At 36.2% G+C, this 13,891-nt stretch overlaps 1 protein-coding gene across 6 annotated transcripts in view; it reads left to right on the forward strand.

The window, feature by feature from the left end:
- Positions 1-13,891, forward strand: part of SLC39A10 (solute carrier family 39 member 10) — a 57,642-nt gene that overhangs the window by 23,760 nt on the left and 19,991 nt on the right. For all 6 annotated transcript variants that reach the window (XR_007505950.1, XR_007505941.1, XR_007505930.1 and 3 more), the window contains exons 2-3: positions 7,986-9,056; positions 10,550-10,751. Coding sequence is in view for 1 of the 6 variants with exons in the window: in XM_049799601.1 (XP_049655558.1) it covers positions 7,995-9,056; positions 10,550-10,751 (1,264 nt within the window). In the remaining 5 variants the exon portion in view is untranslated. The remainder of the gene's footprint in view (positions 1-7,985; positions 9,057-10,549; positions 10,752-13,891) is intronic.

The following is a 13,891-nucleotide window of genomic DNA, read 5'->3' on the forward strand; positions in this document are numbered from 1 at the left end:
ACACAGACCTGTAATGAGTAGCCATGTAGATCTTTAACAATAATCTTGGCTAAAATAAATGAGAGCTAGGCAATGTCATGACTTCTGTTGAGGTCCTACTTGGAATGTGATGGAAGTTACATGTTTTGGTTCAGCTGGGCATTTTCTTGGTGGATCTGCCTGTTGAAATATGTACAACTATTTTATGTCCCATCAAACTGGTTAAGTGTTACTTCTTCATCTGCTGAGATGTCTTTGCGAACACTTTTGTCTCCCACAATTATTGAACAAAGACAGCTTTGAGAGCCCACTAACTCAAGACGTGAGTGGTTCCGGTAGCTGCCTGTTGTCTCCCAAATTTCCTTTAAACCCATGGGAAAGAAGGCTGTATTGTGCCTAAGAAGAGTAATAGTTCTTTTGGTTTGTACCCTGACAGAATGAATTTGCTATGAAGAATTTGACTGGCATGTTGACAGAGGGCCTTATAAAAGTCTGCAATGGTTGTTCATTAATTAAATCTACTTAAAAAATACAGATTTGAATCAATGGTATATGTAGTGAAGTAAAAAAATTGCAACCTAAATTCTAGAAATGGACTTTAATAATAATCATCCATCAAGCACTAATTTGGCATAGTGCATGTAAAAGAAACATCCCTTAGTCCCATTTTTCCATGGACTTTTATACTTGATAGCTTTTGTAAGTTATTACTTATTTTTTTTAACAAGTGAAGGAAGTCAACTTAATAGTAGACATGCATACTTCCTTTTTGGATTGTAGCTGTGATAGAGGGTTTTTTATTGTAATAGTGTGGGAATTAAATACATATCAAAGATATGCCTTTAATGCCTTTTAACATACGGCAAGTATTTTAACATAGCACAAGAATGAAGTAGTGGTTTAAGTTAAAGGAAGAATAAAAATACTGCAACTTGTTTCAACACTTTATTGCAAACATTATTATATTCTGTGTTGAAGGGGAAGTTGGAGAAATTAGTCTCAAAAGGCTTTCAACAGGAAATTTGTCCACTGCTGTTTTTTCAATGTTACTTGAGTATATTTTGAGGTGGCCGGTTGTTTTATTTGTGCTATAGCCAAAATACTCTTTTAGGCTGCAGATCAACCAAATCTGTAAGCTGCTGTTGTCACCAAAAGCAAGGTTGCTCTCTTTGTGTGGACTGTGGTGTTTGTGCAGCTGCACAGTGAACCAGATAGGAAAAGTAATCTGTCTTGAAAATAATCATTTTTTCTTTTTCTAGGCTATTTTTCAGCAGAATCTAGTTGTACAGCTGCACAGTGAACAGATCAGCAAACAAATGTGCTGGTATTCAAAAATGGGTTTGTGGGAATGAGAATGAAGGAATGAAGCAGTGGGGGAGTGCAGGACTGCTGTTTTAAGTGCAACACCATCTTAAAATATTTGTTGAACTTCAGCCTTAGTTCTAAAAAAAACATTTGCTTACTTTCAGTAGAAAAATAAAATATTAAAATGCAGGTGTAACTAGTTCATCTTTTCAAGTACTTACTTCTTACAAGCACTGGTATCTTAATAGGACCTAACTGAACAGTAGAATATTGGCATAAAATCAAACCAGCTCAGTTATAAATTTTGTGCATTAATAGTGTTTTATAGACTGCATACGGTTTATATATGAAAAAAATATATATATGAAAAATTAATTCTTGATAAGCAGACCAAGCTGCTTTGATACTTTTGTATTCTTTTGAGCACTGAGAAGGATCCTGTATTCAGCAATTTCTTACAGATAACTGTCCTTTCGAAGAAGGCTGTCCAGTCTTTTTCTGTTCAAAATAAAATAAATGCCCCTTTCTGGATAACTGAGCCAGTAGATTGCTACCGTATGAGTTTAGGATCATTTTCTAGAATGCTTGGGATTTGGCATTTCAAATACTTCACACTTCAGATTTTAAAAGTTTTCATGGTGTGTTTGGTTATGCATAAATGCTTTCTGTACTATTTAAGTCTTATCTGGTATTAACTTAGCAAATATGGCTTGGATCAATTAGTTAATGGTCTGTTCTTACAACGTGCCCCTCCTACTGGGCTGTAGATTTTCAAATGAATGACTTAAATCCACAAACCCGTTTCACTGAAATTGAAGAGGGAAGAAAATACAGGAGATGGGTGAGAACTAAAGTTAGAAAATTGTAACTTTTTAGATCTGTAACGTGTTCTTATTTGTATACCCAGAAGCTAATATCAGCTTAAGACTGATAAAACAAAAAGAGATTATTATTTAATCCAATGCTTTTATGGCTTTCTTAAAATGTCTTTCAGTAACAGCAATATATTAACTTCACATGAGTAATTTTAAAAAAATAATTTATCTTAAAAATGTGTGCTAGATTAATAGGACTTTATGTTCTGGAATTTGTTAAAAACTTGAAATTTAGGAAATAAAGAGTAGGTTCACTTGGATTTTCAGATTCCAGCCTTTTTTTGAACTGAATATTGGTATGAAATACTGCACAGTTGCTGCAGTGGAAGTGGTGGGGGGCTGCAGGCATCTCTCCTGCATATACATTGGAGTAAATACCTGTAATATAAGAAAGAATTTAAATTTTCAGGAACTGTAAGAAAAGCTGTCTTTATGTAGCCAGTAGCTTTATTTCAAGAAAGATTTCCCTTCTCTTTTTAAAAAATTGCCATTGTTACTCTGAGGAGTTCTTAATAGAAATGAGTAATGTAAGTGCTTAACTCTTTCAGTGCTGAACAGACAATATTAGTTTGGTAAGACTATTGCTTTTTCTGTATTTTTAACACCTTTTGTCTTTGTCAGTTCTCTCTTATCTTAGCTGAAGCATGTGTTTGGTATTTTTGTTTGGTGTAAAACTTCAGGTTGCCCATGAAGTCTTGCTAAGGCACTTTACTCATTGTGGCATTCAAGTTGACTAACTGCTTAGAGGAGTCAAAGATATTTTTCAAAGATCTCTTCTGCAGATAGAAAAAAAAAGGCAGAACATTCTTCAGAGAAAGCAAGGAAAGAAAGTTGAACAAAAAAGGGAGAGAAACTAAAATAACTTGGGAAGGAGCATGGGAAGGGGAGAAATCCAGTGCAATTGTGTTACAAATATTTCAGGTTATTAAATTGTTGGGAGCAGACAGGAAAAAGGGTGGGGGGAAGAAACTTGGGCAATGAAAATATTCTAATCAGCGTTGTACACTAACAAAAAATGCTGTAGTATGTGGGTTGCAAACACTAAAATGATAGATGTGACTTTCAACTAAGTTTGAATTTTGTGTGACCACTTTATTTGAATCAAACTTAGTTGGTTTTAAGTAAAGCCTAACTATCAAACTGGTTTTCTAGTTTAAGTGAAGCAGTTGGTGATAAATAAACAAAAATGTCCCCCAAAATCATGTTCATATTCCAGGCTTTAAATGAAGTCTTCTCAAAAATAAAGTGCTGTAAAAGACAAACAGTTGAAATAGTAGGTGCTGTGGAGAAGTATCAGGAATCCAAGGGAAATTGAATGAAAAAGGCGGGGGGAAGCCAACTCTCTTCAGAGGTGCATTTAGTTTAATAGATGAAACAGCATAGGCAGACAATGGTGTAGAATAGAGATATTGTGAGTTTTCCATATAGAAAAAGCAACTCTTTGCTAATGTACTGCTCAGGTACTTTGACCTCAAGCCTCTGATTTAAAAACCTTGTATAGGGATATGCAATCAGTACTGCGTTTAGTGTGAATGAGTTGCTTGCATTGATGAATGAGGAGGGGAGGGGATGCATTTGGCAGCACTGTGTGGGATTTCTGAAACGTTGCTGTGGCAGAACTATTTATCTTAACCACTGTAAATTTACATGTTTGCTCTAACTTGGCAGCTTGACTTGGGGTGGGGTTGTCCCACTGCCTGAGTGGGTCCTGAATGACTTGCGTCATTCTTGTTTGCAGTTCAAGGAAATGTAGTAGGTGCTGTTATTTCCAGCTCTGGCCTACGGGTGCTGTAGTTTCTTGCCCAACACACAGCTAGGTATTTTCCCTCCTGTCTCCCCCTGTTGGGTGCCTGACCATCACCAGCCTATGGAGGGAAGGCAGCAGGGGATCAAGTAAGTGAATAAAATAAGGCAAAGGCTGACAGCAGTAAGAGGCAGAATCTTTTTCAACTTTGCTGTAGCCTTGTCTTCAGGCTGTCCTTCCATATTCTTTTGAAGGGATTCGAAAGTCTTAATGTTCTTGTCTTGAGATCGGCTATATACAGTTCTGTGCCACTGAAATGTATAGAATTTGGGCTTCAGCTTTCCGGTATTTTACACGTATGAATACTGCCTGACAGGTTAAAGATGACAACTATTTATAATTGCCTGGAGAATAATGAAGCTTGTTTAAAAAAGAAACAAATAAATAATCAACTCTTAATTGTTGTTCTGTTTGAGACTTTTTATGATGGGTACGTTTGTTTTGTAAGCATCTTTGTTCTATAACAAGAATTGCAATAGAAGATACAGAAGGTTATATAATAGAAGATTAAAACTATCGTGCTAGGGTTATTACTGTTTTAACTGAAAATAGTGAGACATCTAATTGATTTTGAAATTGGTCTGATAATGCTGAGCTCTTGTATTTCAGCAATGAATCATGATCATAGGTTACAAGCGATCTTAACTATTAGGGCATGGAGAAAAGGTACCATTCAAAGCTAAACACCGCAATTAGGGATGCATGACTAAAGTTTCAAAGTAATGCATTAGTAGTGTTGTATGAGACAGTCACATGAAAAAGATCATGAGGTTGTGAAAAGGATTATGATCATGCTTTAGTCATGAATTTCCTGGTAGAGATATTTTAGTCTGGATCGTGCTTGTTTAAATGAGAATAATTTGACTTTGCTTGTTCTGGTTATATTACCATTATGTGGCAAAGGGGGAGAAAAGGTGTCTTACCTACAAAAGTAGTATCCTTTCAGTAACTGAATTTTACTTAAACTTGAGATGGTTTTTTCAGTACTGAGAAACTGACGTTAAAGAAATACTGAACAATTTGCTAGAGCATTCCAGTACACTGCATGTACTTACCTGCTGCTGCCGTCTGTGCAAGCGTATATAAGTTCATCTTTCTCCCAGGGCTTTTATTTGTCTTGCACGTACCTTAACTGCTTATTCCAGATCCTGAACCTGCTCTTCACATTAAGTAACATTCAACATTGTAAATCCTCAGTTGATGAAAATCAGCATATTCCTATAGAAATGTGGAGCTCTGTTGATCTGTCACCAGCCATACTGCTGATCCAGTACCTTTACTTACTGCCAGAATGTTTCTTCTTCCTGGGATAATGTAAGTCACAGAGCCCAGGTTCTCAACCTGTGTGAGAAAGAGCATATGTTCTTTATTTAAAGGTATGGAATGAGTTTCCAATCATACGATCTGAGGGTTGGCTCAGTCCAGTGACTCTTGGATAAAGATTTGCAACCTGTTTCTTTGTACTCCACCAGTAACAACACTGTACTTAGCTGTTTCCTCAGAGGAGAAGGGAAAAAGCTACTGGAAGGTGCTTTGAGATGCTTTTAATGTTTCTGTACTAATCCCAGTGATGTATTTATAAGAACATTAAGGATGCCTTAAATAGAGTCCATGAGTGAAAAAGACTATATGAAAATAGTATCTCAGTAAATTTTGGGGATGAACCCATCATACTAAATTACTTGAAAAGGTTTGTCAAAGCCCTTAAATCAGTAACTGGAATGTAGGTGATTAAACTGGAGACAATCTGTGGTCATTCCAGACTGACAATTGAACAGCTGTTTATAAAAATAAAACTGTAATATACAGTGATTACCCATTGACCTATCCAATGTTCCTGGAATCAGTTTTGATGCAGATGCCTCCATTTGACAGATACTCTTCTGATCTTCTGATCTTACCCATTTGTAACTGGGTCAGTATTGCAAAAGAGAGATCTGCTTTTGTCTTAATCTTGCAAGCATTTGAAGCTCCAAAGTGAATTTTTGTGTTTTGTATTTGTAGGGTTTAACAGGAAAAACTTTTTCCCCAGTCTTCTCTGTTAACTCATTTATTTGCTATAGAAAGTCATTAAAAGGTAGCCCTTTCCTTTTTCTTCTCTGATTCTTTTTCTCTGTCAACCTGTTGCAAGTATAGGAGCTTCCAAGAGATTTTTTTTTTCTTTTTTTTTTTTTTGGTGCAGTAATGTGGTTGCAAGTGCTTAAACGCAAAACATCAAGCTAGTATTTTAGGAAATTAAAATGGACTTTAAATGTTTGTGGTTTGCTGCAAAGCACTTTCCTGACCGATTTCACAAAGCACAGTTTAGTTGGCAGCTTTAGTATGGGTTTGAGAAGGGCAACTAAATTTTCCATGTCTTGTCTGAAAGTCAGTAGCATTTTAGGATGCATTGACTAGGTCACTTGCATCTTTGTGAATGTAGGGTCAGTTGCAGCTCTAGTTAAGGTGCTCATGAGGAACTAAAACTGCTTTCAGTGTAAAAACAGATGAAATCATACTTGGCCTGTTTTCCTGTTACTTTACAACCTTGCATTTGCTGCAGTATTTTGGTAGCATCTGAGTATACAGAAAGCAGGGTGGATGGAGCTCTGTCCTCATCCTTTCTCTCAGCTCTCATTTCCTTCTCAGTAATATTCTAAATTTAACTATTTATGTCTAAAAAGCCCTACTTCTGTACTTGTTTCCTTTGTCTATTTTAGTCAACTCTGTTAAACTGTTCAAAATAGTCATTCAACCATTCAGATTGATTGGGAAGCTCCATGCTTCTTTCTTTTTGTTGTCTACTCCTTTGCTGATATGAGGGCTTGATTATCTACTACATGTATCTAGCAGAACTGTTGTATATGTTACATGTTTTATTGGGCTTGGTACAAATTATTTGGCAGAACAAATCAAGTGTTGCTAGATAACCCTGGCATTGTTTAAATGATTATTTATTTAGAGGTTATTCTCTACCCAAAATAAGTATCTAGAAAATAGAAGTCATAAAGTACAGTTCTTGGCTTATCTTTAGCTTTCTAATTTGATAATGTTTTTACATAAACTTGGATTTTTTTTCTTAAAAGTTTGTTTTATAGTAATTATTCCGGTTTTATATATGTTTTTGCTAGCAGATGTAAACAAAATAAAGCTGTTGTATTTTGTAAAATAGCGAATTGTTTTCAAGTCTGAAAACAAGGTAGACTTCTGCAGTGTCCTCTTATCTGATGTTGAATAGTAAGTTTCTTACATGTAATACTAAATTGAAAACCACATTGATGATACAGTTTCTAAAAATCAGTACTAACTACTTTGAGCTAGACTGTGTCAGCATTAACAGTATTTTTTGAGTTGCATAAACAGATGTTTTCTGTATAACCTTTTTAAATTGACATCTATGTAGATCTTTGAAATCCGTAAACTCATGTAAGTAAAAAGTACTAAAAATACAAACATTTAAGCAATGCACTGGAGTTGGTTAATGACAACTTATTTTTAAATCAGTAATTATGAATCAAAATAGGGAATTGTGCAGTGTGTGTGTCTTTAGTGGAGGTGCAGCACATAAGAGAACAAATGATGTGTGGGTTTTCAACTATTATCTGCCCGTCATCCCCATAAATAAGAAAATACAGTATTGTTGCTTTTAAGTAACTTTTATTCTTTTATAGCTTGTGTTTTAACAAGATTTTCAATATTATAGGTTATCATAAGCATAGATGCCTCTGAAAACATACAGAAAAAATGTTCTGTTTTGATTGACTGTAAATGCTGATCTTTTTCTTGTAACTGCCTCCTGTCAGTATGATGCATAAGACTGCATCTCTAAAATACACAGAGCCTATCTTACTGTTGGATAAGAAAAGTACTTTAATACAAATTCTGCAGTAAAAATACTGCAATTGTTATTCTGTTAATGCCAATATCTGAAGAGATTTGCGAGTCATTCAGTTAGTACAAATAAGAACCAGACTGATAACTCATGTAGCACAAATGTTGAGATTGCTTTTACACCTACATGCTTCCCCTTGTGTTTCTTGTAGGAAACAGAGATGAAGGTACACATGCACACAAAATTTTGCATCATTTGTTTGCTGACATTTATCTTTCATCAGTGCAATCATTGCCATGAAGATGGACATGACCATGGTCCTAAAAAGGAACATGTACACTACCATAATGACTATCAGATCTCAAATGCACCATACTTCCAGAATGGAGGAACAGAATCTATGCCGAGTAAATTTTCAACGTTGGAAGCTGAAAATGAACAAAAATACTACATTGAAAAGATTTTTGATCGTTACGGTGAAAATGGAAGATTATCTTTTTTTGGCCTGGAAAAACTGTTAATAAGCCTTGGTTTAGGAGAGGTAAAAGTAGTGATGATAAATCATGATGATATTGGCCATGATCATGTTTCTCACTTATATGCTTTAGAAGTACAGGAAGGAAAGCATTCTCACTCTCATAACCATCCTCATAGCCACTCAGATTCGGAAAACCAAACCATGACTGGTATGGCTGCAAAGAGAAATCATAAATGCGACCCTGAGAGAGACGCAGTAGTGCCATCAGTAAAAGATGATGGCAAACAAATTCATGACCAGAGTCGCCATCACCATCATCACCACCCTCATCTACATCATCATGACCATAATGGTACACATCATCCTCGTAATGATTCACTTAGTCATAGTGAACATGGAGAACAGAAACATGAACCCTCAACAGAGACAAACACAACTCAGGATCAGCCAGAGAGAAAACAACGGAAACAGAAGAAGAAGCAAAAGAAGGTCAGTGAGACTTCAGGAGATGCTACACGGGAGTATGCCCCAGATCATGATCCAGGTGATCAGTATGAGCACAATCGTGTTCATAAACGTGATCATGTACACGATGCATCTCACTTGCACGTACACCATCATGAACACAGTAGTGGCCGTTCTACTAGTCATGGACATCAAGATTCCAGTTTAGGTAATGAAGATGGACACCACCATACCAGCAAGCGAGAGGCACCTCATAAGCAGATTAGTGTAAGAAAACATGCCCTTTTTTCAACGCGTAGTCATAAGGATCGTAATGAAGATGAACGTGATCGTGAAGAGGTGAGTATGAAATGGAGAACTGGTAAGTTGACTTTCTCTGTTCTTACATAACAACTGAAGGTGCATACCTAAAAATAATGCACAAGCATGTTTGCGACCTTTGCGTAATACAGGTAGCAGAGTGAAAATGCTAGAGGTCACTGCCACAGTCTTGAGTTTACTTTATGGGTTTTCATTTCTGTCCGCCCATCACCCATCTTTTCTCAGAGATCTATCTTCTTGCCTATTTATCTGTGTACAGGAGATCCTTAAAGCTTTCTGAGATACCATGCTTACAGATGGGGTTTTTTTTCCCTTCCCAATTGCTGTGGTTTAAGCTCAGCCAGCAGCAAAGCACCACGTGGCCGCTCGCTCACTCCTTCCCCCCACCCCACAGTGGGATGGGGAGGACAATTGGAAGAAAAAAAAAAAAAAGTAGAACTTCCTGGGTTGAGGTAAGGACAGTTTACTGGGACAACACAAGGAGAGAAGAAACATAATAACAATAATACTAATAAAAGAATATATAAAGCAAGTGATGCACTATGCAATTTCCCACCACCTGGAATCCAACACTCAGCTTGTTCCCAAGCTTCAATTCCTCCTCCCCCCAGCCAGCTCCCCAGTTATATACTGAGCATGACGTCACATGGTATCGAACATCCCTTTGGTTAATTTCAGTCAGCTGTCCTAGCTCTGCCCCCTCCCAGCTTCTTGTGAAAATTAGCACTTATCCTGGCTGAACCCAGGACACCAATATTCATGAATACTTGCCCGACACACACACCTTTTGGGGACTTCTTTCTGAATCTAAGATCATTAACATTTTTTGAAACTGCATAGACACTCCTTCCTAAATGACACACCTGTATCTTTTCAACATGCTTCTAATTTCTTTGTCCTAAGAGATTGTGAAGCATTGTTGATGTAGCTTCTGTAGCACTGTGCTTGGTGTAAGTTCTTCCATTTGTCCCTTCAGCATTTGTTATTTCTGCCAGAACCATAAATATACTTTCCCTTCCCCCTTACAGTTAACTACAGAAGCGGGACATTTTGATATCATGGTTTTAAACTGGAAGTCAGAGTAGGAAAGGATGGAGTGAGTGCTGAGTTTGAGTTTTTAGACTGAAGTAAAAAGTGAAACTCCAAACACAGAAGGCTGGTAGGTAGAGAGAAGTGTTAGAAATCCTATTTTGGATTTATGGTCTTCCATTACTTTCCTGTTGCTCTTTCTTCATTACTTGTACTGTGTAATGGTAAAGAATATGGAAATTCATTTTAATTGACATTTATCAAAAATTATATAGGTATTTGGAGACTGTAGTGCAGTGTTTCTTTCCCCTCATAAACCACTTAGATCAGCTTAAACATGTTTTAGCACTGGTGGAATGTTGTGGGCCAGAGTTTCTACTTTCTGTTTGTGTTTTCAAATCATATGCTAAATTTTAAATAACTGTAGTTTTTAATGAAATAGTTGCTTTCATATTTAATTTGTTTGTACACTTTGCTTGCAGTGCTTAAATGTTACCCAGCTGCTACGGTACTATGGTCTGGAAACCAGCTCTCCAATATCTCCTGAATTGTTTATATACATGTGTCCTGCTTTGCTATACCAGATTGAGAGAAGGCTTTGTATTGTACATTATGATGAGCTTGAAGATTTTATTAAAAGTAAAAATGCATCGATTGAGAATAAAGATACAACAGGTGCATCAGGTAGGTGTGTAACAGCTAAAGCCTTCAAAATTATTTTGCATTGTAAATACTAACTTCAAAGTTTGAAATGTCATACAGTTAGCATTGACTGTAGAGTAAAGGAATGGTTGAGATTTAACATATTTATTAGAAGAAATTTGAGACGGCATGCTCCTTTAAGTCAGGAGACATAGCATCCTGTTTGGTGGTATAATAGCCTCTTCTAAGTAACCATGGCTCAGGGAGCCATATCTTTCTTTCTTGTACCTTTTTATCCTTTTTCATTATTTTCACTTTTTATGTTTACTTATTTTTATTTCTGTTTTGTTTTTGTCTTCTATCATTGAGGCCTAATGTGCTATCGTTGGGCCTATGGCCCAGGCATTTTGGCCTGGATTCTTCCCACATATCTTCAGACATTGGACTCCTTTGTAGTAGGAACATAGGCAAGGTGCAGAGTCTTTGGAGAGAGGACCTCTAGGGATGAGCCAGGCCACCCACAGTTTGGATTGTTTCCATCATTTAAAATATGTCATTTTCTTGTAGTGTGGCTGAGGTGGTCTGCATGTTTCTCTCAAAGTTGGAAAGTTGCAGTGTTCCTTTGGCACAAATTTTCTTAAGAAATTTGACCTGGATCTGTTCATTCAGGAGTAGGGAACAGGACCTTCATCACAGTTCATTCACTGGAAGATATGATTTCAGATGTTACTGTTTTTATATGCTAGCAGTGATGCAAATTCGTTGAAATCCAGAATTTTTTGTGAACTTAAGAAATATGAAGACTCAAGCATGATACAAGAGCATTTAAATTGCCATTTCTGACAACGCTTCCCTTTTCTGACTTCCAGTGTCAATTATTCTATACTACTCCTCTCTTAAGCATATGAGAAGTATTCAATCAAAATCCTCTATTGGAAGTTTTAATTGTGTGTGTGTGTGCCTTGAGTAAAAAATCAGTAGACTTTTTCTTTTCTTCTTACCATAGTTCTAAGCTAAAAATATTTTTACTATTGTTAAAGCAGTTACTTTAAGGGCAGCATCCATTGTTGTGATTTCATAACTGAGTATACTTTTGAAATAATGCTTACTACTGCTATCTTTCATAAATTATGATGGAACTGTTGACAGATGTGTAGCTGCAGTGAAATCTAAAAAATCTTGGGTACAATGACTATGGTTTGAAAATAAAAATATTGTTAATTGTGAATATTGATTAGTACATAAGTGCTTATTAGCGTCATTAGAAATAAAGCTTGAAGTAACTACATTCTCATACATGTTAACTGTTGGAAAGAATGCATTGCTGGTAATCTTTCTTAACAATGCTGGAGTCATTAAAATCATTAACTTGTTATACATAAATCTTCTCTAGTGACATGACACAGCTACTGTCTTGTTAACTGTTCAAAGATTGCTGTAACCCAAATATACTGTGTGTTTGATATGACAGAAGATTGTTTTGTGGGGTAGTCTCATTGTAGTAAGAGCTGATCCCTGCCTTATTACCCAGAGGATTTCTAGAGTAGCTCTAAGCATTTTCTGCCAATTAAAATGTTGAAACCATGTACCAAACTGTCATGTTGCACAGGCTTTGAACCAGTTTAATTAGAGAGTTTCTACAGATGAGTGCTTCTTTTTAAAAGAATGCATTTTCTTTCTCTCTAATGACTAAGGGAGTTGATGAATAACTCAGCTTGAAGACCTTAAACATTTTAAGAGACTTAATTTGCAAAATTAGTGAAGCTTATTATGAACATTTAACGTGTTTTATGGCATCTGATATCTTGAGTATAAATAACACATTTGCCAGTTAATTGTAAAAAATTGTTTTTTAACGTATTGATTTGGCTCTGAAAACAAGCAGTAACTTCCAAAATAGGTCAACTTGATTAGATAATGGTAAATCATTTTTCATAACAAGTTCCTGTATACTGTTGTATTAACTACAGTGAGACTTTAGTTGATGTAATAATCATTTTCCCTTCTTAAGTAAGGACGTGAATTGCAAAGTACCAAATCTTAACCAGTATGTGGGGATTGTGGGAGGTGTAGGACAAATGTCAGTCATAGTGTAACTTAACCTCCAGGTTGTAGGATTCTACTAAAATGAAAATGTGTGCTTGCCTGAGCTAATGTAAACATTTTTAGATAGAAATATTTGCCAAAGTTAGGAGGATGCAAACATTTTTAAACACTGGCTCTCTGTGGTTTTCTTTAGTTTTAATTAAAACTTTCAAAAAAACGTAATAGACCAGTGCTGTTTCTATTCATTGATACTAACCTGTAAGGTTTCCATTAGTTCTGATAGTGCAGTTTTCTAAAGCAAAGTGATTTAATTAACTGATGGCCAAAAATTTATGAAAGCCATGTTGGGTTTTGTACCTGTGACTTACGGATAGTTCTGTAACATCTTCCAACAGAGGATTTTCAAGGGTTTATATGTACAACTGAGCTTTCACAGTGTACCTATTGGAAGAGGTGGCATTGTTATCATTGCAGGCTCCTAAACAACTTAAAAGGAAAGGTACACCCTACTGTGAATCAAACCAATAGCAGTGATACAAGTAAACAGTAAGCAATTTTTTTTAGAGATGGAGATCAGTTAGAGCTGTTGATGAAAAGTATTTCAGATCAGATATATCTTATAAATCTGCCTGTGCAGACGCCAGTGTTCCCTGGAGTTTACCATTCCCTGAACCCAGGAAGGCTTTGCTTCAGTGGAGCCTTTCTGTTAGCTTGCTTTCTTGTTAAAGCTTGCAGATAGCTAACCATTCTCAGCCTTCCAAGGAGTCTACCTTACTGCCCTTTTAGTCTGTTTTAATTTACAGACAGCTGTCCAAATCTGGGTCTTTGTTTGCTCCCCACTGTTTGAACAGAGGTCACTTACTGAAGAAATTGTTCAGTCACCTCCCTCCTGTTTCTTTCCACAGAAGTATTTTACTAAGCCAGTGCATAGTAACTTCACCTCATTGACCAAGCTTTATACAGTATTCCTAGGAGTGTGACACACCAAGATCTTTTATAACTTAAGAGCTCTTGCAGTGTTCATAATATTGCAAGTTAGTTCCACTCCCATAATATTTTAGTGTTTTGAACATTACAGTTGAATGAAATTGTTCAATAAAATTTTGTGTCAGAATTTTGTCATAAGTCTTCCTTAG

This window comes from Accipiter gentilis, chromosome 1 (assembly GCF_929443795.1).
Source record: "Accipiter gentilis chromosome 1, bAccGen1.1, whole genome shotgun sequence".
NCBI lineage: Eukaryota > Metazoa > Chordata > Aves > Accipitriformes > Accipitridae > Astur > Astur gentilis.